Source organism: Bubalus bubalis, chromosome 22, assembly GCF_019923935.1.
Source record: "Bubalus bubalis isolate 160015118507 breed Murrah chromosome 22, NDDB_SH_1, whole genome shotgun sequence".
Lineage (NCBI taxonomy): Eukaryota > Metazoa > Chordata > Mammalia > Artiodactyla > Bovidae > Bubalus > Bubalus bubalis.
Window position 1 is genome coordinate 28,872,310 of NC_059178.1, and position 25,942 is coordinate 28,898,251.

Below are 25,942 nucleotides of genomic sequence, written 5' to 3' on the forward strand. Positions count from 1 at the left end.
TTTTCACTTATTGGGCCAATGTTTGCTGCTAAGTCTCCATACTCCTTACCTACTGTGTCCTTGGCAGTGTATTGATTGATATAATGGGTGTATAGAAATATAAAATGCAGCTTTGTCCATTGCTTTTTGGGAGTCTGGTGCCTGACTTTGGAATAATCACCTTTAGAGAAAAATAAGTTTCTTAAAATGTTAACAGGCCTCCGGGCCAGAAGATGATGTAATTCACCTGAACTTTTGCATATGATAAGTTTGAAAGCCTGGCTTCGATTAGGACCAGGAACTGCTGTCCTTGCATGACTCCACCCCTTCCCCCATTATCCTCTATGCACAACTTAAGGTATAAAAACTACTTTGGAAAATAAAGTGCGTGCCTTGTTCAACGAAACTTGGTCTCCCCATGTCGCTCTCTCTCTCAAATTCTGGCTGAGTCTCCATCTGGAGCGTGGAACCCACCATGCTTGATGATTATGCCTGGGCTTCTAAGATCCGACCGGGGAGGCCTCAGTGTCTCCTCTCCTTCGGGAGAACGGAAGGACGCCTGCGGCCTACGTAAGTGGTGCAAACTTCTTGTCTTGAAGTTTTATTGGTCTCCCGCATAAACCAAGCTACTCAGCCTCTTTTCTCCACTGAATTTTCCTACTGAGCTATCCTCATTCTATTACTCTTTATATCCTTAATTAACGTTTAATTAAGCAGTTGTTTCCTGATCCTCGCCTACGCCGTCTCTCCTTCGAATACCCTGGATCAGCTGGGGCTGGACCTGTAGTTCATCAGGCACTCTATCTATCAGATCTAGGCCCTTAAATCTATTTCTCACTTCCACTATATAATCATAAGGGATTTGATTTAAGTCATACCTGAATGGTCTAGTGGTTTTCCTGACTTTCTTCAATTTAAGTCTGAATTTGGCAATAAAGAGTTCATGATCTGAGCCACAGTCAGCTCCCAGTCTTGTTTTTGCTGACTGTATAGAGCTTCTCCATCTTTGGCTGCAAAGAATATAATCAATCTGATTTCGGTGTTGATCATCTGGTGATATCCACGTGTAGAGTCTTCTCTTGTGTTGTTGGAAGAGGGTGTTTGCTATGACAAACACAGGTGTGAGAGGTGTGTTCTCTTGGCAAAACTCTATTAGTCTTTGCCCTGCTTCATTCCGTACTCCAAGGCCAAATTTGCCTGTTATCCCAGGTGTTGCCTGACTTCCTACTTTTGCATTCCAGTCCCCTATAATGAAAAGGACATCTTTTTTGGGTGTGTGTTCTAAAAGGTCTTGTAGGTCTTCATAGAACCATTCAACTTCAGCTTCTTCGGCATTACTGGTTGGGGTACAGGCTTGGATTACTGTGATATTGAATGGTTTGCCTTGGAAACGAACAGAGACCATTCTGTCATTTTTGAGATTGCATCCAAGTACTGCATTTTGGACTCTTTTGTTGACCATGATGGCTACTCCATTTCTTCTAAGGGATTCCTGCCCACAGTAGTAGATATAATGGTCATCTGAGTTAAATTCATCCACTCCAGTCCATTTTAGTTCACAGATTCCTAGAATGTCAACATTCACTCTTGCCATCTCCTGTTTGACTACTTCCAATTTGCCTTGATTCATGGACCTGACATTCCAGGTTCCTATGCAATATTGCTCTTTACAGCATCGGACCTTGCTTCTATCACCAGTCACATCCACAACTGGGTATTGTGTTTGCTTTGGCTCCATCACTTCATTCTTTCTGGAGTTATTTCTCCACTGATCTCCAGTAGCATATTGGGCACCTACCAACCCAGGGAGTTCCTCTTTCAGTATCCTATCATTTTGCCTTTTGCCATGGGGTTCTCAAGGCAAGAATACTGAAGTGGTTTGCCATTCTCTTCTCTAGTGGACCACATTCTGTACATATAAATACACACAAATACATATAAACACATAAAATAAGTATTAAAAAAAAACTATATGGAAGTCCCAATCTCTAGGATTTGTGAAAGTGACCTCATACAGTAAAACAGGGCCTTTGCAAATGTAATTAAATCGAGAATCTGGAGATGGAGCGAACACCCTGGATGATCTAAGTGGGTCCCAAATGCAAACACATGTATCCTCCTAAGAGAGAAGCCGAGATGTGACACACACAGAGAAGAGGCAATGTGGCCCAGAGGCAGAGACAGAGGGATGCAGCCACAAGCCAAGGCATGTCAGCAGCCACCAGAAATTGGAAGAGGCGAGGACCGGATTCTCCCCAAGAACCTCTGGAGGGAGCATAGCCATTTCAGAACCCTGGCCTCCAGAACTGGGAGAGAATAAATTTCTGTTGTTTTAAGTCACCAAGGGAAGTAGTCATTTGTCACCGTAGCTACAGGAAACTAACAGAAGGAATCACCAGACGGTGGCCTGAACCTGGTAGTGGCTGTGGAGATGGAGAAAAGTGGACACAGGAGGGAAACATTTAGGAGACTGGAGTCAATGGTGGAACAACTGGGATCAACACTGTACCCCCTCCCCCAAAAGGGGGGAGAGGGAGAAGATATTTTTAAAATGTAACACTCCAGTGGGGCAAACCTAGGTGGCATATTAAAAAGCAGAGACATCACTTTGCTGACAGAGTTCCATATAGTCAAAGCTAGGGTTTTTCCAGTAGTCATGTATGGATGTGAGAGTTGGACCATAAAGAAGGCCGAGCACCGAAGAACTGATGCATTCAAATTGTGGTGCTGGAGAAGACTCTTGAGAGTCTCTTGGACAGCAAGGAGATCAAACCAGTTGATCATAAAGGCAATCAGTCCTGAATATTCATTGGAAGGACCGATGCCGAAGCTGAAGCTCCAACACGTTGGCCACCTGATGTGAAGAGCTGACTCATTGGAAAAGACCCTGATGCTGGGAAAGACTGAAGGCAAAGGGAAAAGGGGGCAGCAAAGGATGAGATGGTTAGATAGCCTCATTGACTCAATGGACGTGAATTTGAACAAACTCTGGGAGATGGTGACGGACGGGGAAACCTGGCATGCCGCAGTCCATGGGGTTGCAAAGAGTTGGACACAACTTAAAGATTGAACAACAAGCAGTGGGCTGTCAAGATTCAGAGTACCCACTGTACACTGACTATTGCTGGGCTGTTTGCTAAGAACAGCAGTCTGTCCTAATTTGACAGATGATCTTGACAAGGCCAGGGGAGGGATTGAAGGGCGAGGTATATTTGCTATTATCTTTGTTGTTGCCAATGGTGATGTTTCTCGGAAAGCAAAAGAAAATCAAGACTATGCATGGGTTTTGGCATCAGCCTGGGTTTCAGGCTCCAGCTCCACCATCTGCTCACGGAGCAGGGCGCTTATCCAAACAGTTTGCTGCTCTGTAGTATAAGGATAACAATACCTACAACCAGAAGCTATTGGGAGGAAGGGTGGAAGCCACGCAGGAGCCCCGCATGAAGGCTGTCAACGTTAACGGGCACCAAGCCTACACTCAGTGGTGTCGATCGAGGACCATGAGCTGAGAAACTGTTCCCACTTCAAGGCCCCTTAAGTGGGTCTTTAAGCAGATGCTACTGCCCTATCACTTCCAGATGGATTTATTCTTTATCTTTGGGGAAGATATATTTTTACCTTGTCATTAAGACTTTTATAAGTTTATAGCTCTGCCCTATTTTAGTATTTTGTTCTAACTCACACTGTTTCATTTCATTCTGAGCACTTGCCTTACATTTTTCTTTCTTTTTTAATGTTTTCTACTCTTTTTCATTAAAAGTTCAACTCAACTCTTTTTTCCCTTTAAAATCATAATTATTTCCTATGTTTTTCATGTCTTTTGTGCTTCTTTTGATTCCTCTTAAGCTTTTACATTTTCTATTATGTTTTATGTATTTTAAGATTACTAGAGATTTTCTACGGAGAAGGCAATGGCACCCCACTCCAGTACTCTTGCTTGGAAAAATCTCATAGATGGAGGAGCCTGGTGGGCTGCAGTCCATGGGGTCTCTAAGAGTTAGACATGACTGAGCGACTTCACTTTCACCTTTCACTTTCATGCATTGGAGAAGGAAATGGCAACCCACTCCGGTGTTCTTGCCTGGAGAATCCCAGGGACGGGGGAGCCTGGTGGGCTGCCATCTATGGGGTCGCACAGAGTCGGACACAACTGAAGCGACTTAGCAGCAGCAGTAGAGATTTTCTAAATTGGCCTCATCCATTAGGTTCATCTTGGGAAAACTTGGGCCCTGGTCTTCTAGGTCTGAGCCTAAGAAGACAGAACAGAAAATCTTTAGGTTAATCCTGTGGTACATGACAGTGAAAATTAAGACCTGATCCCTGGGTCAGGAAGATCCCCTAGAATAAGAAATTGGATCCCACTCCAGTATTCTTGCCTGGGAAATCCCATGGACAGAGGAGTCTGGCAGGCTACAGTCCATGGAGTCACAAAGAGTTAGACAAGACTGAGTAACTGAGCACATAACAACAAGACCAGATTTTAAATGTTTTTGCCTCCTTAACTATAAAATTAGAAAGGAGATGATATTTAGGGTTGACTCAGAGTCGGACACGACCGAGCGACTTTCACTTTTACTAGATTCTAACTCTAGACCTCAAAGAGGTTTTATTTTCTCAACTGTCGAGAGGTTCCTCCATCGCCCTAGCAGAATCTGAGCAGATTCTGTAAAAGGATCTATCTGTACATACGGAACTGATCTTAAAGTTCACTAATAATAGGTACCAACAATGTGTTCAGCACAGTGCTAATTATTTTAATTGCATTCTCTTATTTAAATCATCTCTCAACAAGTTTATCCACAGATGCTGTTACCCTAATTTATGGACAAGGAAACTGAAGCTCTGGGTGATGGGGCAGCTTGCTGGTGAGTTCACAGCTGCTTCAGGGTGGGACTCCAGGATTCCAACCAAGTAATGGCAAAGCCCACACTCCCAGCCTTGATGTTTGTTGTTCTTTAGTTGCTAAGTTACGTCTGACTCTTCTGTGATGCCATGGACTGTAGCCCACCAGGCTCCTCAGTCCATGGGATTTCCCAGGCAAGAATATTGGAGTGAGTGGTCATTTCCTTCTCCAGGGGATCTTCCCAACCCAGGAATAGAATCCATGTCTCCTGCATTGGCAGGCAGGTTCTTTACCACTGAGCCACCAGGGAAGCCCCATCCTCGAAGTTATAGGATCCAGGTTATGGCAAGCTCCCAGTGTAAGCGTCCTGGATCCACACCTGAACAAAGTCCAATACAACTGTGTATTGTTCCCAACTCTGCCAGTCTGTGTCCTCTGGTGATAAAACTGCTATGATCTAAAATGATGACGTCGACGTAAACTCCATGCCACTCTTTAAAGGGACATCATCCATTTCCACTTTAAAATGGTCTAATCTGAATTTCTCAAGCCGTTTTTCTTGACTGAGGAGCTAGCAGACTTTAGAAACAGTAACTCTACCATTGACTTTTATAGGCCTCCAAAGAGATCTATCAAGAATAATATTAAGGCAATCTGCAACTTATAATTACTGACTTTCCCTTGGCCTCCACCACTGTGTACCAAGCCTTCGTCTGAACTATGTGATTAGTTCAAGAGACCCCAGTGACCAATTATTTCAGAAAACCTGCCCTTTACAGACTGAAGTTCAGCAGACTTACTTTTGTGAAATCAGATAAAAGTTGTGAGAAATGAGGACTTCCCTGGCTGTCTAGGGGTTAAGACTTCTTGCTTCCACTGCAAGGGGCATGGGTTTGATTCCTGGTCGGGCAACTAAGGTCCCACAAGCCACATGGTATGGCCAAAAAAAAGTTCTGAGAAATGATAATAATAATAACAGTCAAGATACCCTGAATGCTTCCTATGTGCCAGACTCCGTTCTAACTGTTTTTACATATTGAATCATCATAATAACCCTTTGAGAGAAATAGTAATAACATCCCTATTATACAGATGAGGAAAAGGAGGGATATACTTTGATTCTCTTTTTTAATCTGCCTCTTAATCATCTGAAACCACTTTTAGACAATCTAGACTCTAGCTTGCTGCTAAAGAGAACAGAAAATCAAGTCTGTTCTTCCATACTGTCAAGGCCTCGACAACAAAAGGTACCACCATCTTTCATTAGGAAAAATGGCCCAAGATCAACTACCATGAAACCCAAATCATCATTTTTAACATAAAACGTTAATTAGCCAAATTCAACTGCACTGCAGTCCAATGCGTTTCATGACTCAGGGGCACAATTTGCAACTAATTTCTTCTTGGGGTCCATTCACTTAAAATTCAACATTTTGTCCATGCACTCTTGCAAATTTTTCTCTGGCTGTAAAAAGACATCAGTAACTTTTACTTCAAATTTTTCATTATTCCCATGCTTCCCAGAGTGGAATTTTCAAGCCTTGATTGTTGTTTGTTCAGGTGTTGGGACTGACTTAAAACAGTTTTCTATGGAAAGCCCTGGCCCTGTCCACAGGCACGGCCTTGGGTCCCTCTGCAGGAGTGTGGACGGCTCGCTCAACCAAGCTGTGGGTTGGCTTCTTAGTTTTGTACAACATCAATCCTACCTTCAATTTGGGTGTGTGTGACTTCAATCTACAATATATTATAGAATAATTAATTGCCAGGCTCTTGCCAAAGAATATACCTTTGAACATTTGGCTGCCTAGTTTTTTATAAAAATCATGCCTGCAGAAATAAATGTTCCTAAAGGAAAGGAGCCAGATAATTGGAGAGTAGCAGTTTTAACCCCAGAGAACTGTTCCTACTGAACCATGCTGTCATCATGCTACCAACAGACTAGGAATCCTAGAAACTAGGTTACCGTTGGGTTTATTATAAGGATGCAACCGAAGACCCTACGTGGCTCATCCTACCCTTAATGAAGACTAAGTAACTGAAAGTCCAATGGGTAAAGAATCTGCCTATGATGCAGGAGACACAAGAGATGCAGGTTTGATCCCTGGGTTGGGAAGAAGTCTCTGGGGAGGAAATGGCAAGCCACTTCAGTATTCTTGCCTGCGAAATGCCAGGGACAGAGGAACCTGGTGGATTATACAGTCCACTGGGTCACAAAGAGTTGGACACGACAGCACAGAGCACACAGAAGGAATTGAGAGCAAAGAAGGACACTGCATGTCCTCAGCAATAGCTTGCATGTATCTTACAAGCATGGAGAATCCTGTAACTTCTTTACTTCACTGCAAAAAGATAAAGAGCTAAAACCAAGGCCCAATTATATTTGTTTCATAAGATATCATGGCATAAATTTCTATGTGCTAAGTCTCTCTGTGGCCTTCTTCTATTTCCCTTGATCTAGATTTCTTTTATTTTTTCCATTTTAAGATTTTATTTTATTTTTTTAAATTGGAGTATAATTACTTTACAATGTTGTATTAGTTTACAACAACAGGAATCAGCTATATGTATAGATTTCTTTTAAAATCTGTTCATAAGAAATGCTTATCTTATCAACTCTACCACAATGTAAAATAAAACTTACGGACTTGCCCCAGTGGTCCAGTGGTTAAGAATCTGCCTTGCAATGCAGGGGATGAGGGTTCGATCCCTGGTCGGGGAACTCAGATCCCAAGTGCCATGGAGTAACTAAGCCTGTACGCCACAACTAGAGCCCATCTGCTGCAACTAAGACCCTGTGCAGCCAAAAACTAAATTAATTAATTTTTAAATAAAATTAAATTTAAAAAAGAGGCACAAACTACTATATATAAAACATACAAGAAACAAGTATATATCGTACAGGGGCTTCCCTGGTGGTTCAGTCGGTAAAGAGTCTACCTGCAATGCAGGAGACGTGGGTTTGATCCCTGGATAGGGAAGATTACCCTGGAGAAGGAAATGGCAACCCACTCTAATATTCTTGCCTGGGAAATCCCATGGACAGAGGAGCTTGGTGGGCCACAGTCCATAGGGTCACAAAAGGTCAGACATGACTGACACACACACAGAAAGCAGAACAACTACACAGCTCCTCTCCCCTTCTCCCCACTCCATCCTGATAGGCTCATCTCCTTGGTTTGTTATGATTTAGGGAGGAAAGAGGGTAAACATTATACTGCTTTCTTTTTTAAAAATAATTGTATTTATTTATTTGGCTGTACAGGGTCTTAGCTGTGGCATGCAAACTTCTTAGTTTCAGCACGTGGGATCTAGTTCCCTGACCAGGGATCGAACCCTGTCCCCTGCAAGTCTTAACCACGGGACCACCAGGGAAGTCCAAGGCATTGCAGGTAAACCACTATAGTTGGACAGTCTTGAGTCTGCATCTCTGTTTTTTGTAACATCTACCATTTGGTGACCTTCACCAAATCTGCATCTCAGTTTCCTCCTCTGTAAATGGGAATAATTAAGTCCAACTTCATATGTCATGAAGGTTGGCAACAGGAAGTGCCTGGCTCACATATATAACACTGAATATTCACAATGGTTGTTCCCATGGTGAGTTGTGTGTCTCTCATGGATTCCCCTATAAATTCTTCAAGGTCAGGTAAGTGTGTGTTCTCAGACTCTGCAACCCCTTGGACTACAGCCTGCCAGGCTCCTCTGTCCATGGGATTCTCCAGGCAAGAACACTGGAGTGGGTTGCCATTTCCTCCTCCAGGAGATCTTTCTGACCCAGGGATCAAACCCGCATCTCTTGCATCTTCTGCATTTGCAGGCAGATTCCTTACCACTAGCACCACCTGGGAGTCCCCTCAAGGTCAGGAACCAGGTCTTATTCCTCATTAAGCCCCCAGTAGTAGACTCCCCAATAAATATTTGCTGAATGGAGAGCCACAAAAATAATCTCCTTGCCTTAATTCTATCATTTGGTTGTGAGTTTGAGGTAGAAAAATCAATAAAGAATGTCCCCACCTTGCTTTTGCAGAGTTAAGTCAGCTTCCTCTCAGGAGCTATACATCAGAAGAAAGGCTTCAAAATCTTGTTGGATAAAGGAGGCCTTTATGGAGCAAAGCAACTCCGAAAGTGTTTTGCATAACAACATGCCCACGGATTTTAACTGAGTGCTTTCTCCCCCAATTCCTCGTGGATCCATGAAACTGACAGCTTGGCACCAGCATGTTGATGCCTGTTTTCCATCTAACACAAGCTGTACAAGTACCTCGTGTTTCATCCACTCTGTTGTAGGTTTTTAAGCAACTATGTAAAAACAAAAAACTCAGAAAACAAAGAAAAGATGCTGGGTTATTTCACTAAAAAAGAAAAAAAATAAGTGTCTCCTTTCTGTCTTCCTCCTCCTCTAACCTGGTGTATTTGGTTTGGGGTTGTTTCTCTTTGCTTGGAGTTTGAAATGCAGCAGCTTCTTTCTGCCCATGAAAAAAATCTGTGTTCTAGGTCAGGGACATTCAAATGCAGTCCCCTTCAGAAGAAAAGGAGCTCCAGGGAATTCCCTGGTGGTCCAGTAGCTAAAGACTCTGCTCTCCCAATGCAGGGGGCCCGGATAAGGGAACTAGATCTCGCAGGCTTAAACTAAGATCAAAGATCTCTCACTTCGCAACTAAGACCCAGAGCAGCCAAAAAAAAAAAAAAAAAAGACAACTATAACGAGCTCACACACAGAATGTAAGTCAGTGCGCTACTTCCTTCTTCAAAACGTATGGCTATGAAAAAAAAAAGTCAGCTCAACTAAACAACAAGTTTAGTGCCAAGCTTGATGTTCACTCTGGCACAGTCTCCTTAGGGCCAGGTAACAAGAGCTCTTGATGAAAGCGAAAGAGGAAAGTGAAAAAGTTGGCTTAAAGCTCAACATTCAGAAAACTAAGATCATGGTGTCTGGTCCCATCACTTCACGGCAAATAGATGTGGAAACAGTGGCAGACTTTATTTTTGGGGGTCACCAAAATCACTGCAGATGGTGACTGTAGCCATGAAATTAAAAAATGCTTACTTCTGGGAGAAGGAAATGGCAACCCACTCCAGTACTCTTGCCTAGAAAATCCCATGGACGGAGGAGCCTGGTATCCATGGGGTCGCAAAGAGTCGGACACGACTAAGCGACTTCACTTTCTTTCTTTCTTTACTTCTTGGAAGAAAAGTTATGACCAACCTAGACAGCATATTAAAAAGCAGAGACATTACTTTGCTAACAAAGGTCCATCTAGTCAAGGCTATGATTTTTCCAGTAGTCATGTATGGATGTGAGAGTTGGACTATAAAGAAAGCTGAGTGCCGAAGAATTCATGCTTTTGAACTGTGGTGTTGGAGAAAACTCTTGAGAGTCTCTTGGACTGCAAGGAGATCCAACCAGTCCATCCTAGAGGAGATTAGTCCTGAGTGTTCACTGCAAGGACTGATGTTGAAGCTGAAACTCCAATACTTTGGCCACCTGATGTGAAGAACTGAGTCATTGGAAAAGATCCTGATGCTGGGAAAGACTGAAGGCGGGAGGAGAAGGGGATGACAGAGGATGAGATAGTTGGATGGCATCACTGACTCGATAGACACGAGTTTGGGTAGACTCCAGGAATTGGTGATGGACAGGGAGGCCTGGCGTGCTGCAGTCCATGGGGTTGCAAAGAGTCAGACACAACTGAGCGACTGAACTGAACTGAACTGAACTGAACAAGAGCTCACAGGCTGTTACCACCTGTGGACTATCCTTCAAGAGGCACTGTTCCAGGTTAGAGAGCTCTCCATGTGCCTGAGACGTACAAGACTGACATTTACAATGGACTTTTGAGGGTTTATTGGCTACCCCATCTCCTGATCTCCTTCTTTGATGAAACACCGCAATATTGAGGATGTGCCTCATTCTTATCAGTCTATGGGTGTGGGTGGGGATCCTGTGTGACCAGGGCTGGCCAAATAGTGTTCTCGGTCTTTCCAGTCACAGTGAATGGTTCAGGGAAGACATGATCCAGGGCCGACCAATCAGCATAACTCCATCTTGGTTAGTTTTTAGTTTTTAGACCTGGGATGGGCAGTGGCCCTAACTGATGCAATCAGAATGAATCCCGGAAATTATGCAGAAGCTGCAAGGAAGACAGTCTTGTTCCACCAGACTTGAAGTTGTGAGGATGTGAGCCTGGAACCACAAGACTCATGAGGGGAAAGCTGAACTGTGAGATGAAGCAAAGACAGAGCAGAACTGACAGACAGACAGCATCTGGATGCTGAGTAGGTCATTGGAATCTCTCAATCAGTTCAGTTCAGTTCAGTTGCTCAGTTGTGTCTGACTCTTTGTGACCCCATGAACCGCAGCACACCAGGCCTCCCTGTCCATCACCAACTTCTGGAGTCCACCCAAACCCATGTCCATTGAGTCAGTGATGCCATCCAACCATCTCATCCTCTGTCGTCCCCTTCTTCTCCTGCCTTCAGTCTTTCCCAGCATCAGGGTCTTTTCCAATGAGTCAGCTCTTCGCATCAGGCGGCCAAAGTATTGGAATTTCAGCTTCAACATCAGTCCTTCCAATGAACACCCAGGACTGATCTCCTTTAGGATGGACTGGTTGGATCTCCTTGCAGTCCAAGAGACTCTCAAGAGTCTTCTCCAACACCACAGTTCAAATCTCTCAATCAAGCCATGCCTAAAGCAGTTTCTACCTGATGACTTTTCATTAATGTAAACCAGGAGATTTCCCCTTTGCTTAGACCAGTTGGTGAGCTTTCTAACACTTGCAATCATAAGAGTCTCAAGTCTGTGCAAGACTATTATACTCTGGGCTCATTTGAAAATCCACATACATTGACCCTAAAAAGACAAATCAGAAAAGGTGAAAGTGGGGAGTCAGAAGAGCTTCCCATTAGGTGGAGAAAGTCTTGGTAACTTCCCACACCTAAGTTTCTTCCTCTGTCAGGTGATTAACATCTGCCTCACCTGTCAGGAGACTGGAAGAGCCACACAGAAAGATACAAAGGAAATCCCTCCGGAAACATATGAAAAAGCCCTGTACAATCAAAAAATCGTTATCATTATTAACACAACACCTTACTTACTCAAACTTCAAAATTCTTGCATCCATAACTATCCAGAGCCTACAACAAATTTTAAAAGCTTTTGTACAACTATAGATTTTTTTCCCCCCAATCAACTCCTATACTCTGTGGTTAGAGAAGCAGCTCCCCCTACAGGCCAGAGGGCGTAAAGTGAGGCCACAGACCCGAGGAGCTCGACCCCATCAAGAGAGGCAGCGGTGAGCCAACCCGGCCCCTGTTCCATGATCAGCACCCACTCCCCCACCACACACAACATCCCATTTACTCAAGCTTATGAATCATGAAAGAAAAATGATGATTTCATTTAGAAATTACCAGTACTAATTCTCAACCACTATTTTGCAACCTCGGAGTTGTCCTAACAACACTATCATTATCCAGACAGGCAGATTTTGTTTGTTTTTGAGAACAGCTACCATAACACGTTTTCATATCTGACTTCTAAGGAGCCAGCACAACAATAAACTTTACATTAAAAAACAATATTGTTTTGGAACTTCCCTGGCAGTCTAGTGGTTAAGATTCCATGCTTCCAATACAGGAGGGCGCAGATTTAACTCCTGGGAGAGGACTAAGATCCCACATGCAACGCAGCATGGCCAAAAAAAAAACCTAAATTATTTGGAGAAGCATCATGGCTTAGGTAGTGATGACTGCTCCCAACAAGTCTGAACCTCTTCAGCCTCTCCCCCAGGAGACCATAGCAGTTGGCCAACCCTCTGATCCCTGGCAGGCTTCCCTGGTAGCTTAGCTGGTAAAGAATCTGCCTGCAATGCAGGAGATTCTGGTTCAATTCTTGAGTTGGGAAGATGCCCTGGAGAAGGGATAGGCTAGCCACTCCAGTATTCTTGGGCTTACCCGGTGGCTGGTGGTTTAGATGGTAAAGAAAGTGAAAGTCGCTTAGTCATGTCTAACTCTTTGCGACCCCATGGACTATACAGTCCATGGAATTCTCCAGGCCAGAATACTGGAGTAGGCAGCTGTTCCCTTCTCCATGGGATCTTCCCAACCCAGCGATCAAACCCAAGTCTCCTGCATTGCAGACAGATTCTTTACCAGCTGAACCACGAGGGAAGCCCAAGGTTCGATCCCTGGGTTGGGAAGATCCCTTGGAGGAGCGCATTGCAACCCACTCCAGTATTCTTGCCTGGAGAATCCCCATGGACAGAGGAGCCTTGTGGGCTTCATCCACAGGGTCGAAAAGAGTTGGACACAACTGAGCGACTAAGCATACACACCGTTCCTTGGTAACCATGTGTGACCAAAAGGCCATGATCAAAAATGCCAATATGCGGACTTCCCTGGTGGTCCAGTGGCTAAGACTCCATGCTCCCAATGCAGAGGCCCAGGATCAGGGAGCTAGATTCCACATGCCAAACCTAAGGGTTCGCATGATGGTGATTTAGTTGCTAATAAGTGGTGTCTGGCTTTTGCAACCCCATGGAGTGTAGCCCAACAGGCTCCTCTGTCCATGGGATTCTCCAGGCAAGAATACTGGAGCAGGTTACCATTTTCTTCTCCAGGGGATCTTCCTGACCCAGGAACTGAACTCAAGTCTCCTGCATTGCAGGCAGATTCTTTACTGAATGAACCACCAGGGAAGCCCTAAGAGTTCACATACCGCAACTAAAGATCCCAGATGCTGAAACTAAGACCCTGCACAGCCAAATAAATAAATATTTTTTTAAAATAATCATTTTTTAAATGCTGATATGCCAGAGGAGATGCAATCGGACTTAGCGGAGTGTGCTACTCAGGCATTGGAGAAATATAATACAGAGAAGGACATTGCTGCCCAGATCAAGGAGTCTGACAAGAAGTACAACCCCACCTGGCAGAGCATCATGGGGAGGAACTTTGCCTGTTATGTGACACATGAAACCAAACACTTCATTGACTTCTACCTGGGCCAAGGGGCCACTTTCTGGTTCAAATCTGGTTTAAAGCATGGAGTGGGCCACATACCCAGTGATCCATCCAAAAACAAGGACTGCAGCCTAAATTCCAAATACCAGAGACTGAAATCTTCAGTCTTGCTTAGGGGAACACCTCGACCTCTGAACCTTTATTGTGTTGTTTTGCCCAGAACATTCTCTGTACTAGTTTGTTGCGGTTATACTGCAATTAGCAAAATAGCTTACATCTGTATTTATTTTCTATTCCATACCTCTCTGCCCCATTTTTTTTCTCCTCAAAATCCATTCCTTTATAGAAATAAATCTGTTGGAGAAGTATGCATTTAAAACAGAAAACTAAGTTGTGTGAAAAGTTTGCATTTTTCCAACATCAGAATACAATCATTTTCTGATAGATAAAAACAGCAATTAGGGGATTAAAAAGGGAAGAGGCCTTAATACCATTCCTGATTTTTAAGCCACATTTTGACTCCCTGGTCAATAGTGATATTTGTGGGCTCTCTTTTGGTGGCAAAATAAATATCTGGAGTTCCACATACTATATAATGTAACTGGAAGGAATCTGTTCCTCACAGTAGCCTCCTTTGAGGAGCTCAATTCTTGGGGCTGGGTGGGAGGACAGAAGGAACACTTGTTTCACTAGGGTCCACGTGTCGTGGGCATCAATTTCATGCCAGGCATGTGCACCCACGAGTAAGCCCAGTGCGCTCAGGCGGCATGACTGATGGGCAGGGTCACGGTCCCTGGAAGTAAGGAGCAGACTGAGCCCACCCTCCCTGCTCCCAAGGACAGCCTGCATCCACACAGAGCAGGCTCCACAAATAGCCCTACTCTGTCTTTCTGGTCTCCACCTGCGTCTCTCTATTTTGTGACACAAGTCTGTCTTCCCTGTTACATGTGTGTATATGTGTTGGTCCCTCAGTAGTGTCTGGCTATGATCCCATGGACTGTAGCCCGCCAGGCTCCTCTGTCCATGGGATCTCCCAGGAGGGAATACTGGTGTGGGTTGCCATTTCCTTCTCGAGGGGATCTTCCTGACTCTGGGATCGAACCCAGGTCTCCTGCATTGCAGGCAGATTCTTTACCATCTGAGCTATAGGGAAGTCCCTTCCCTGTTACATGGTTCCCTTCAAGTCAGGAAGAGGGGGTAAAAGGCTCCACATTGGCCTCAGCCCCAAGACTAGTTCTCCAATCTAGCTGTACCATCATTAAAGCTGATTCTCTATCCACTATTGATCCGAGGTGCAACCAGTTAAAAGGCAAAGAGGAAGATGAGAAAAGGACTGTCCCCCTCAAAGCCTCTCACACTTACCAGTCTGGACAGCGCTCTGGAACCGGCATAGATGATACCCACAAATAGCACCGAAGCAGGAAGCCACGTCAAAACATCAGATCTGGAAAAGAGGGAAAGAGGCCATCATATTTCTGTCCAAAAGACCTCCCTGGAAGATATGACCCTCCCATACACCAAATACAGCACGTGTTTTGTCTAAGCATCCCCAGGTGACTGGTGAAGCCTGACACGGTCTGTATCATCAAGCAGGATGGAGGCTGACCAAAGCATTCTGCCTACGGCCCATCACTCAGCCAATGATGTGGTGTTACTGGCCCCACAATCAGCCACAGAGAAGCTGGAGATAGAAAAAGGCTTCCTGCAGGTTGGGAGACAGAACAGACCTGATTTTTTTTTAAAGACCAGGGAACATTATTCTTTGAAATTTAAGTAGTCAGATGCTTTGAACCCATACCAAATTCCTTTTAAATTTTTTTAAAAGCTATTTATCTAGCAAAGGGCTTCCCTGATGGCTCAGTAGGTAAAGAATGAGCCTGTGATGCAGGACACATAAGAGATGCAAGTTCAATCCCTGGGTTGGGAAGATCCCCTGGAGGAAGAAAATGGCAATCCACTGCAGTATTCTTGCCTGAAAAATCCCATGGACAGAGAAGCCTGGCAGGCTACAGTCTATGGGGTCACAAAGAGTCAGACACGACTGAGCTACTAAGCACACACACACCTACCAAGGTACCAAACGGCTCCATCGAACCACGAAAGGAGCCACAGTGTTAAAGGGTGGAATTGAAACGAGTGCTTGAACTTGAGCTGGGTGGCCATGTGCTGAGCCTCAACAGTTAACCTGGGATGCCAGTTCAAGAAATCTCTAAGGACTTCTCAAGGGCACATTTCTTCAGTTACATTGTGGCCACACCAAGAACTGCTTTTTCAACTCAGCTGAAGGTCTTGCTCTCCTCAAGAAAAGCAAAATCCCAGGCTTTACATAGAGCACACATCACTGAGGGTGCAACTTGCTTTCCCCATTAGTTACAAACGCATTCAGTTTGCTAATGCAAGTTCCCAGACTCATTCTAATAATAAATATGAATTAATGAAAGCATTCCTGCAGGATATAACATAATAATCCCAAGTAACTCAATGAACTGCTCTCCTCAGATGGTGCCTGTTCAAGAAATGGTCTTTGTTAATTGGATTAACATGAGCAGGGACTCTATCATCAGACCTGCTTTTTACACAACCTCCCAGAGAATGCAGCATGAAAATGCTTTTAGTCTCAAATAAGGCCTTCAAACCCTACCTTCTGTACACATTCATTCAGCCAAAACTCATAGCAACTGACAAGGTGCTCACAGCAGAGTTAATATTACCAGCATCACTGCTGACATTGTTTGAGCCTTCCTACAAACCAGGCCCTGTGCTAAATATTTTCTATGCTGTTATCATTTTTTAAATCTGCACAATAGGGACTTCCCTGGCGGTCCATCAGTTGGGAGTCTGCCTTTCAGTGCAGGGGACGTGGGTTCAAACCCTGGTTGAGGAATTATGATCCTACATGCTGTGCGGTGTGGCCAAAATAAATAAACAAAAACAAAACAGTATTGACTGTTCAGCTTGAAAATACCACCAACATTTTTAGGGAGGTGGTCCTAAGATGGTGGAGGAATAGGACGGGTCCTAAGATGGTGGAGGAATTGAATGCTGAGAAAATTCTACAAAACAACTTCTGAATGCCGGCAGAGGATATCAGGCACCCAGAAAAGCAGCCCATTGTCTTCGAAAGGAGATGTTTTATCAATGGTGCTGTATAGATGGAGAAGTCTTGAGGCTACTGTAAAAATAAGACTGAAAACCAGAAGCAGGAGGGTTAAGTCCAAATCCTGAGAACACCAGAGAACTCCTGACTCCAGGGAACATTAATCAACAGGAGCTCATCTAACACCTCCATGCCTACATTGAAACCAAACACCACCCAAGGGCCAACAAGTTCCAGAGCAAGACATACCATGCAAATTCTACATCAACATAGGACATAACCTTGAGCTTCAATATACAGGCTGACCAAAGTCACTCCAAACCCACTGACATCTCATAACTCATTACTGGACACCTCACTGCACTCCAGAGAGAAGAAATCCAGCTCCACCCACCAGAACACTGACACAAGCTTCCCTAACCAGGAAACCTTGATAAGTCACCCACACCACCCCACCCACAGCAAGGAAACTCCACAATAAAGAGAACTCCACAAACTGCCAGAATACAGAAAGGCCACCCCAAACACAGCAATATAAACAAGATGAAGAGACAGAGGAATACCCAGCAGGTAAAGGAACAGGATAAATGTCCATCAAACCAAACAAAAGAGGAAGAGATAGGGAATCTACCTGATAGAGAATTCCGAATAATGATAGTGAAAATGATCCAAAATCTTGAAAACAAAATGGAATCATAGATAAATAGCATGGAGACAAGGATTGAGAAGATGCAAGAAAGGTTTAACAAGGACCCAGAAGAAATAAAAAAGAGTCAATATATAATGAATAATGTAATAAATGATATCAAAAACACTCTGGAGGGAACAAATAGTAGAATAAAGGAGGAAGAAGATAGGATTAGTGAGGTAGAAGATAGAATGGTAGAAATAAATGAATCAGAGAGGAAAAAAGAAAAACAAATTAAAAGAAATGAGGACAATCTCAGAGACCTCTGGGACAATGTTAAACGCCCCAACATTCAAATCATAGGAGTCCCAGAAGAAGAAGACAAAAAGAAAGACCATGAGAAAATACTTGAGGAGATAATAGCTGAAAACTTCCCTAAAATGGGGAAGGAAATAATCACCCAAGTCCAAGAAACCCAGAGAGTCCCAAACAGGATAAACCCAAGGCGAAACACCCCAAGACACATATTAATCAAATTAACAAAGATCTAACACAAGGAATAAATATTAAAAGCAGCAAGGGAAAAACAACAAATAACACACAAGGGGATTCCCGTAAGGGTAACAGCTGATCTTTCAAAGAAACTCTTCAGGCCAGGAGGGAATGGCAGGACATACTTAAAGTGATGAAAGAAAATAACCTACAGCCCAGATAACTGTACCCAGCAAGGATCTCATTCAAATATTAAGGAGAAATCAAAAGCTTTACAGACAAGCAAAAGCTGAGAGAATTCAGCACCACCAAACCACCTCTCCAACAAATGCTAAAGGATCTTCTCTAGACAGGAAACACAAAAAGGGTGTATAAACTCGAACCCAAAACAATAAAGTAAATGGCAGCAGGATCATACTTATCAATAATTACCTTAAATGTAAATGGGATGAATGCCCCAACCAAAGACAAAGACTGGCTGAATGGATACAAAAACAAGACCCCTATATATGTTGTCTACAAGAGACCCACCTCAAAACAGGGGACACATACAGACTGAAAGTGAAGGGCTGGAAAAAGATATTCCACGCAAATAGAGACCAAAAGCAGGAGTAGCAATACTCATATCAGATAAAATACACTTTAAAACAAAGGCTGTGAAAAGAGACAAAGAAGGACACTATATAATGATCAAAGGATCAATCCCAGAAGAAGATATAACAATTATAAATATATATGCACCCAACATAGGAGCACCACAATATGTAAGACAAATGCTAACAAGTATGAAAGGGGAAATGAACAATAACACAATAATAGTGGGAGACTTTAATACCCTACTCACACCTATGGATAGATCAACTAAACAGAAAATTAACAAGGAAACACAAACTTTAAATGATACAATAGACCAGTTAGACCTAATTGATATCTATAAGACATTTCACCCCAAAACAATGAATTTCACCTTTTTCTCAAGCGCACACGGAACTTTCTCCAGGATAGATCACATCCTAGGCTATAAATCTAGCCTTGGTAAATTCAAAAAAATTGAAATAATTCCAAGCATCTTTTCTGACCACAATGCAGTAAGATTAGATCTCAATTACAGGAGAAAAACTATTAAAAATTCCAATATATGGAGGCTGAACAACATGCTGCTGAATAACCAACAAATCACAGAAGAAATCAAATAAGAAATCAAAATATGCAGAGAAATGAATGAAAATGAAAACACAACAACCCCAAACCTGTGGAACAGCGTAAAAGCAGTGCTAAGGGGAAGGTTCATAGCAATACAGGCATACCTCAAGAAACAAGAAAAAAGTCAAAAGTTATAACCTAACTCTACACCTAAAGCAACTAGGAAAGGAAGAAATGAAGAACCCCGGGGTTAGTAGAAGGAAAGAAACCTTAAAAATTAGGGCAGAAATAATGCAAAAGAAACAAAAGAGACCATAGCAAAAATCAACAAAGCCAAAAGCTGGTTCTTTGAGAGGATAAACAAAATTGACAAACCATTACCCACACTCATCAAGAAACAAAGGGAGAAAAATCAAATCAATAAAATTAGAAATGAAAATGGAGAGATGACAACAGACAACACAGAAATACAAAGATCATAAGAGACTACTATCAGCAATTATATGCCAATAAAATGGACAACTTGGAGGAAATGGAAAAATTCTTAGAAAAGTACAACTTTCCAAAACTGAACCAGGAAGAAATAGAAAATCTTAACAGACCCATCACAAGCACGGAAATTGAAACTGTAATCAGAAATCTTCCAGCAAACAAAAGTCCAGGTCCAGACAGCTTCGCAGCTGAATTCTACCAAAAATTTAGAGAAGAGCTAACACCTATCCTACCCAAACTCCTCCAGAAAATTGCAGAGGAAGGTAAACATCCAAACTCATTCTTTGAGGCCACCATCACCCTAATACCAAAACCTGACAAAGATGCCACAAAAAAAGAAAACTACAGGCCAATATCATTGATGAACATAGATGCAAAAATCCTTAACAAAATTCTAGCAATCAAAATCCAACAACACATTAAAAAGATCATACATCATGACCAAGTGGTCTTTATCCCAGGGATGCAAGGATTCTTCAATATCCACAAATCAATCAATGTAATACACCACGTTAACAAATTGAAAAATAAAAGCCATATGATTATCTCAATAGATGCAGAGAAAGCCTTTGACAAAATTCAACATCCATTTATGATAAAAACCCTCCAAAAAGCAGGAATAGAAGGAACATACCTCAATATAATAAAAGCTATATATGACAAACCCACAGCAAACATTATCCTCAATGGTGAAAAATTGAAAGCATTTCCCCTAAAGTCAGGAACAAGACAAGGGTGCCCACTTTCACCACTACTATTCAACATAGTTTTGGAAGTTTTGGCTACAGCAATCAGAGCAGAAAAATAAATAAAAGGAATCCAAATTGGAAAAGAAGAAGTAAAACTCTCACTGTTTGTAGATGACATGATCCTCTACATAGAAAACCCTAAAGACTCCACCAGAAAATTACTAGAGCTAATCAATGAATATAGTCAAGTTGCAGGATATAAAATCAACACACAGAAATCCCTTGCATTCCTCTACACTAATAATGAGAAAACAGAAAGAGAAACTAAGGAAACAATTCTATTCACCATTGCAATGAAAAGAATAAAATACTTAGGAATATATCTACCTAAAGAAACAAAAGACCTATATATAGAAAACTATAAAACACTGGTGAAAGAAATCAAAGAGGACACTAATCAGTTCAGTTCAGTCGCTCAGTCGTGTCCAACTCTTTGCCACCCCATGAATTGCAGCACGCCAGGCCTCCCTGTCCATCATCAACTCCCGGAGTTCACTCAGACTCATGTCCATTGAGTCGGTGATGCCATTCAGCCATCTCATCCTCTGTCATCCCCTTCTCCCCCTGACTCCAATCCCTCTCAGCATCAGAGTCTTTTCCAATGAGTCAACTCTTCGCATGAGGTGGCCAAAGTACTGGAGTTTCAGCTTTAGCATCATTCGTTCCAAAAACACCCAGGGCTGATCTCCTTCACAATGGACTGGTTGGGTCTCCTTGCAGTCCAAGGGACTCTCAAGAGTCTTCTCCAACACCACAGCTCAAAAGCATCAATTCTTCGGTGCTCAGCTTTCTTCACAGTCCAACTCTCACATCCATACATGACCACTGGAAAAACCATAGCCTTGACTAGACGGACCTTTGTTGGCAAAGTTAATGTTTCTGTTTTTCAATATGCTATCTAGGTTGGTCATAACTTTTCTTCCAAGGAGTAAGCGTCTTTTAATTTCATGGCCGCAGTCACCATCTGCAGTGATTTTGGACACTAATAGATGGAGAAATATACTGTGTTCATGGATCGGAAGAATCAAGATAGTGAAATGAGTATACTACCCAAAGCAATCTATAGATTCAATGCAATCCCTATCAAGCTACCAACGGTATTTTTCACAGAGCTAGAACAAATAATTTCACAATTTGTATGGAAATACAAAAAACCTCGAATAGTCAAAGCAATCCTGAGAAAGAAGAATGGAACTGGAGGAATCAACCTGCCTGACTTCAGGCTCTACTACAAAGCCACAGTCATCAAGACAGTATGGTACTGGCACAAAGACAGAAATATAGATCAATGGAACAAAATAGAAAGCCTAGAGATAAATCCATGCACCTATGGACACCTTATCTTTGACAAAGGAGGCAAGAATATACAATGGAGAAAAGACAATCTCTTTAACAAGCGGTGCTGGGAAAAATGATCAACCACTTGTAAAAGAATGAAACTAGAACACTTTCTAACACCATACACAAAAACAAACTCAAAATGGATTAAAGATCTAAATGTAAGACCAGAAACTATAAAACTCCTAGAGGAGAACATAGGCAAAACACTCTCTGACATACATCACAGCAGGATCCTCTATGACCCACCTCCCAGAATATTGGAAATAAAAGCAAAAAATAAACAAATGGGACCTAATTAAAATGAAAAGCTTCTGCACAACAAAGGAAACTATAAGCAAGGTGAAAAGACAGCCTTCAGAATGGGAGAAAATAATAGCAAATGAAGCTACTGACAAATAATTAATCTCAAAAATATACAAGCAACTCCTGCAGTTCAATTCCAGAAAAATAAATGACCCAATCAAAAAATGGGCCAAAGAACTAAACAGACATTTCTCAAAGAAGACATAAAGATGGCTAACAAACACATGAAAAGATGCTCAACATCACTCATTATCAGAGAAATGCAAATCAAAACCACAATGAGGTACCATTTTACGCCAGTCAGAATGGCTGCGATCCAAAAGTCTACAAGCAATAAATGCTGGAGAGGGTGTGGAGAAAAGGGAACCCTCTTACACTGTTGGTGGGAATGCAAACTAGTACAGCCACTATGGAGAACAGTGTGGAGATTCCTGAAAAAACTAGAAATTGAATGCTATACGACCCAGCAATCCCACTGCTGGGCATACACCCTGAGGAAACCAGAATTGAAAGAAACACGTGTACCCCAATGTTCATCGCAGCACTGTTTATAATAGCCAGGACATGGAAGAAAGCTAGATGTCCATCAGCAGACAAATGGATAAGAAAGCTGTGGTATATATACACAATGGAGTATTACTCAGCCATTAAAAAGAATACATTTGAATCGGTTCTAATGAGGTGGATGAAACTGGAGCCTATTATACAGAGTGAAGTAAGCCAGAAAGAAAAACACCAATATAGTATACTAATGCATATATATAGAATTTAGAAAGATGATAATGATAACTCTGTATGCAAGACAGCAAAAGAGATGCAGATGTATAGAACAATCTTTTGGACTCTGTGGGAGAGGGCAAGGGTGGGATAATTTGGGAGAATGGCATTGAAACATGTATAATATCATATGTGAAATGAATCGCCAGTCCAGGTTCGATGTATGATACAGGATGCTTGGGGCTGGTGCACTGGGATGACCCAGAGGGATGGTATGGGGAGGGAGGTGGGAGGGGGATTCAGGATGGGGAACACATGTACACCCGTGGCGGATTCATGTTGACATATGGCAAAACCAATACAATTAGCCTCCAATTAAAATAAATAAATTTATATTAAAAAAAATAAATGAAATGGAAAAAAATTAAAAAAGAAAAAAAGAGAAAATATCACCAACGTTTTTAAAATGTGTACTTTTTTAAAAAAGAGAAAGTTTAGGCAAAATTAGAAGACATGTACAAATAAACATTTTTTTCTGCATAAAAATTGTTAGCAGATTCTGAAAAGCAACTGGGACCTCTGGAAAGTTAAGGCTGTACTGCAAAGTTTTGAAACACAAAAAATGAGGGAAAAATCTCTCAATTGTAGCAAAGTCTTTACAGCCAGAAACTTGTCATCCCAAGTGAAGCCATCTTAGACTTTCAGACTCCAGAAGTGTAAGATAATAAATTTGTGTTATTTTTAAGCCAAAAAAAAAAAATTCTATCTCTGTAAGTACTGTAAGTATGGAGCATGGCATAAGGTCTGACTAAATTTTCCTCCATATCTTACTACTAGAGTAGAATTTTTTTCTCTCAATAAACCATGTTTCTTTTTGTTGTTAAAAAAAAAAGAAAGGGGACTTCCCTGGTGGTCATGTGGTTAAGACTTCGCCATCCAATGCAGGGGGTGCCAATTAGACTCCTGGTTGGGGAGCTAAGATCCTACATGCCTTGTTGGCAAAAATCCAAAAAACGTACCACAGAAACAATATTGTAAGAAATTCAATAAAGACTTTTTTTATTTTTTAAATAGAAAGGACTTCAACCAGAAAAAAATATACACAGGCTGCTTCGGGAATTCTAATTTGGATCTCTGGCTTCCAGAGTTTTCACAACTGTGAGTGGGGTCTCACAATATGGAGGGGTCAGACCTTTCAACAGCTACTGAGGCAGATAAAATTCAGGACAACTGAACCTTCCATGATCTTCCAGGCAGTGTGTAGACAAGGTGAGGATGTGAGCTGCAAGGGTGGTGCTTCTTAGTGTTTTTGTCATCTCTTGCAGCAGTTCTTTAAAAGCCTTTCTTCAGGGAGAAAGGAAACTATAATTTTGACACCCTAGTTAGCCCAGCTAAAACTGAGGATTCTTTTCTCAGAAGATATAGCAGTAAGTGATGGAAATCGTATCTAGTTCTGGGCACTGGAGACTATAATCTGATATGGTCACATGGTTGCCCAAATCTTGGAAATTATGATTAACTCTCTTCACTTCCAAGGACTGTTCCAGCAGTCAGCTAACTTTAACCAACAGCTCTAAAAGATGGACAGATTGCACTCACATTTCTGGGTGGGCTGTGCCCTGTCTTCTAGGTCGGGGCATCTAGGACAGGGGCTATCCAGGGGTCATAGAGGTCATCTAGGGGTGGGGGCAGGAAGGATGCACAAATACAGAGCAGGGGGTTGTATGTAATAGAAAGATTATGGTCAGGCAAACCTTCCTACTTAGCAAGTCTATATTCCAACTCTAAAGCTAGCTGGTTTTTACTCCAACTCTAAAGCTAGTTTGCAGTGAAAGCTCACTTTTTTCATTTATAAAATAGGGATAATAATGCTCAGAAGGCTACTGAGATGATTAGCTAAGAGAATGAATAAGCAGCACTCAGGGCAATGCATGGCACGTTAAAAAACAATATTCAATAAATGTTCTGCTTCTGGGTTTTCATACCTAACTTCAAGGACAGACGCCACTAGGAAAGATTGAGAGATCTGCCTATATAAAATGGCCAAAAATATCATGAAGAAAATGCAAAGATGATTAACAAACCAGGAAAAATACAGGCAACACATAAAACCGGTTGGAGTTGAATATGCTTGATGTAGGATGAGTGTTTATAAATCAATGACAGAAAAACCAACTCCCCAAAAGAAAAAAGAAAAATAGTCAAATGACAAAAAAGGTGATTTTCTCTCTCTTGTTTCTGCGTGTGTCTCTCTCTCATACCCACATACACACAAGAAATACAAATGGCCAATAAACATACGAAAAATTATTCAACATCCATTATACTACAAGAATTTTAAAATAAAACAATGATATCCTGGACTTTCCTGGTGATACAGTGGGCAGGAATCCGCTTGCCAATGCAGGGGACGTGGGTTTGATCCCTGGTTCTTAGGGAGCAACTAAGCCCAGGTGCCGCCGCGACTGCTGAGACTACGTGCGGCAATTAGTGAAGCCTGCCTAGTTAGAGCCTGTGCTCTGCAACTAGAGGAGCCTCTGCTCTTTGCAACTAGAGAAAGCCCAAGCGTAGCCACAAAGACCCGGCAGAGCTAAAAATAAATAAATAAATAATTAAAAAACCTAAGCCAATCTTTTGAAAAATAATGATATACCAAGTTTTGCCCAAGAAACTAGCAGTTTTTAAAAAATGATATGTAATGGGGAGGGAGGTGGGAGGGGGGCTCAGGATGGGGAACACATGTACACCTATGGCAGATTCATGTCAAGGTATGACAAAACCAATACAATATTGTAAAGTAATTAGCCTCCAATTAAAATAAATAAATTTATATTTAAAAAACGATATGTAATATAGGGGGTCATAAAATGAATGCCTTCATATACTTCTGTGGGATACGTGTGTGTGTGTTAGTTGCTCAGTCGTGTCCAACTCTTTGCACTCCCACGGACTGTAACCTCCCAGGCTCCTCTGTCCATGGGATGGATTCTCCAGGCAGTAATACTGGAGTGGGTTGCCATTTTCTTCTCCAGGGGATCTTCCCAACCCAGGGATTGAACCCGGGTCTCCTACATTGCAGGCGGATTCTTTACCATCTAAGCCATGAGGGAATCTAAATTGCTATTTTTCTGGAGGCTATGTACTTTATTATTTACTATTGCTGTTGATGAAGTACTTAAAGATATCTATGATGA

At 42.2% G+C, this 25,942-nt stretch overlaps 1 protein-coding gene and 1 long non-coding RNA gene across 14 annotated transcripts in view; one reads left to right on the forward strand and one right to left on the reverse strand.

The window, feature by feature from the left end:
• The window catches only part of TMEM241 (transmembrane protein 241), a 123,513-nt gene that overhangs the window by 74,928 nt on the left and 22,643 nt on the right, over positions 1-25,942 (reverse strand). For all 13 annotated transcript variants that reach the window (XM_025273115.3, XM_025273114.3, XM_025273118.3 and 10 more), the window contains exon 5: positions 15,149-15,230. In XM_025273115.3, coding sequence (XP_025128900.2) covers positions 15,149-15,230 — 82 coding nt within the window. The remainder of the gene's footprint in view (positions 1-15,148; positions 15,231-25,942) is intronic.
• On the forward strand, positions 491-8,982 carry LOC123331218. Its single transcript, XR_006547754.1, has 3 exons — positions 491-549; positions 4,772-4,844; positions 8,850-8,982. It is a non-coding gene; the product is annotated as an uncharacterized LOC123331218 (long non-coding RNA).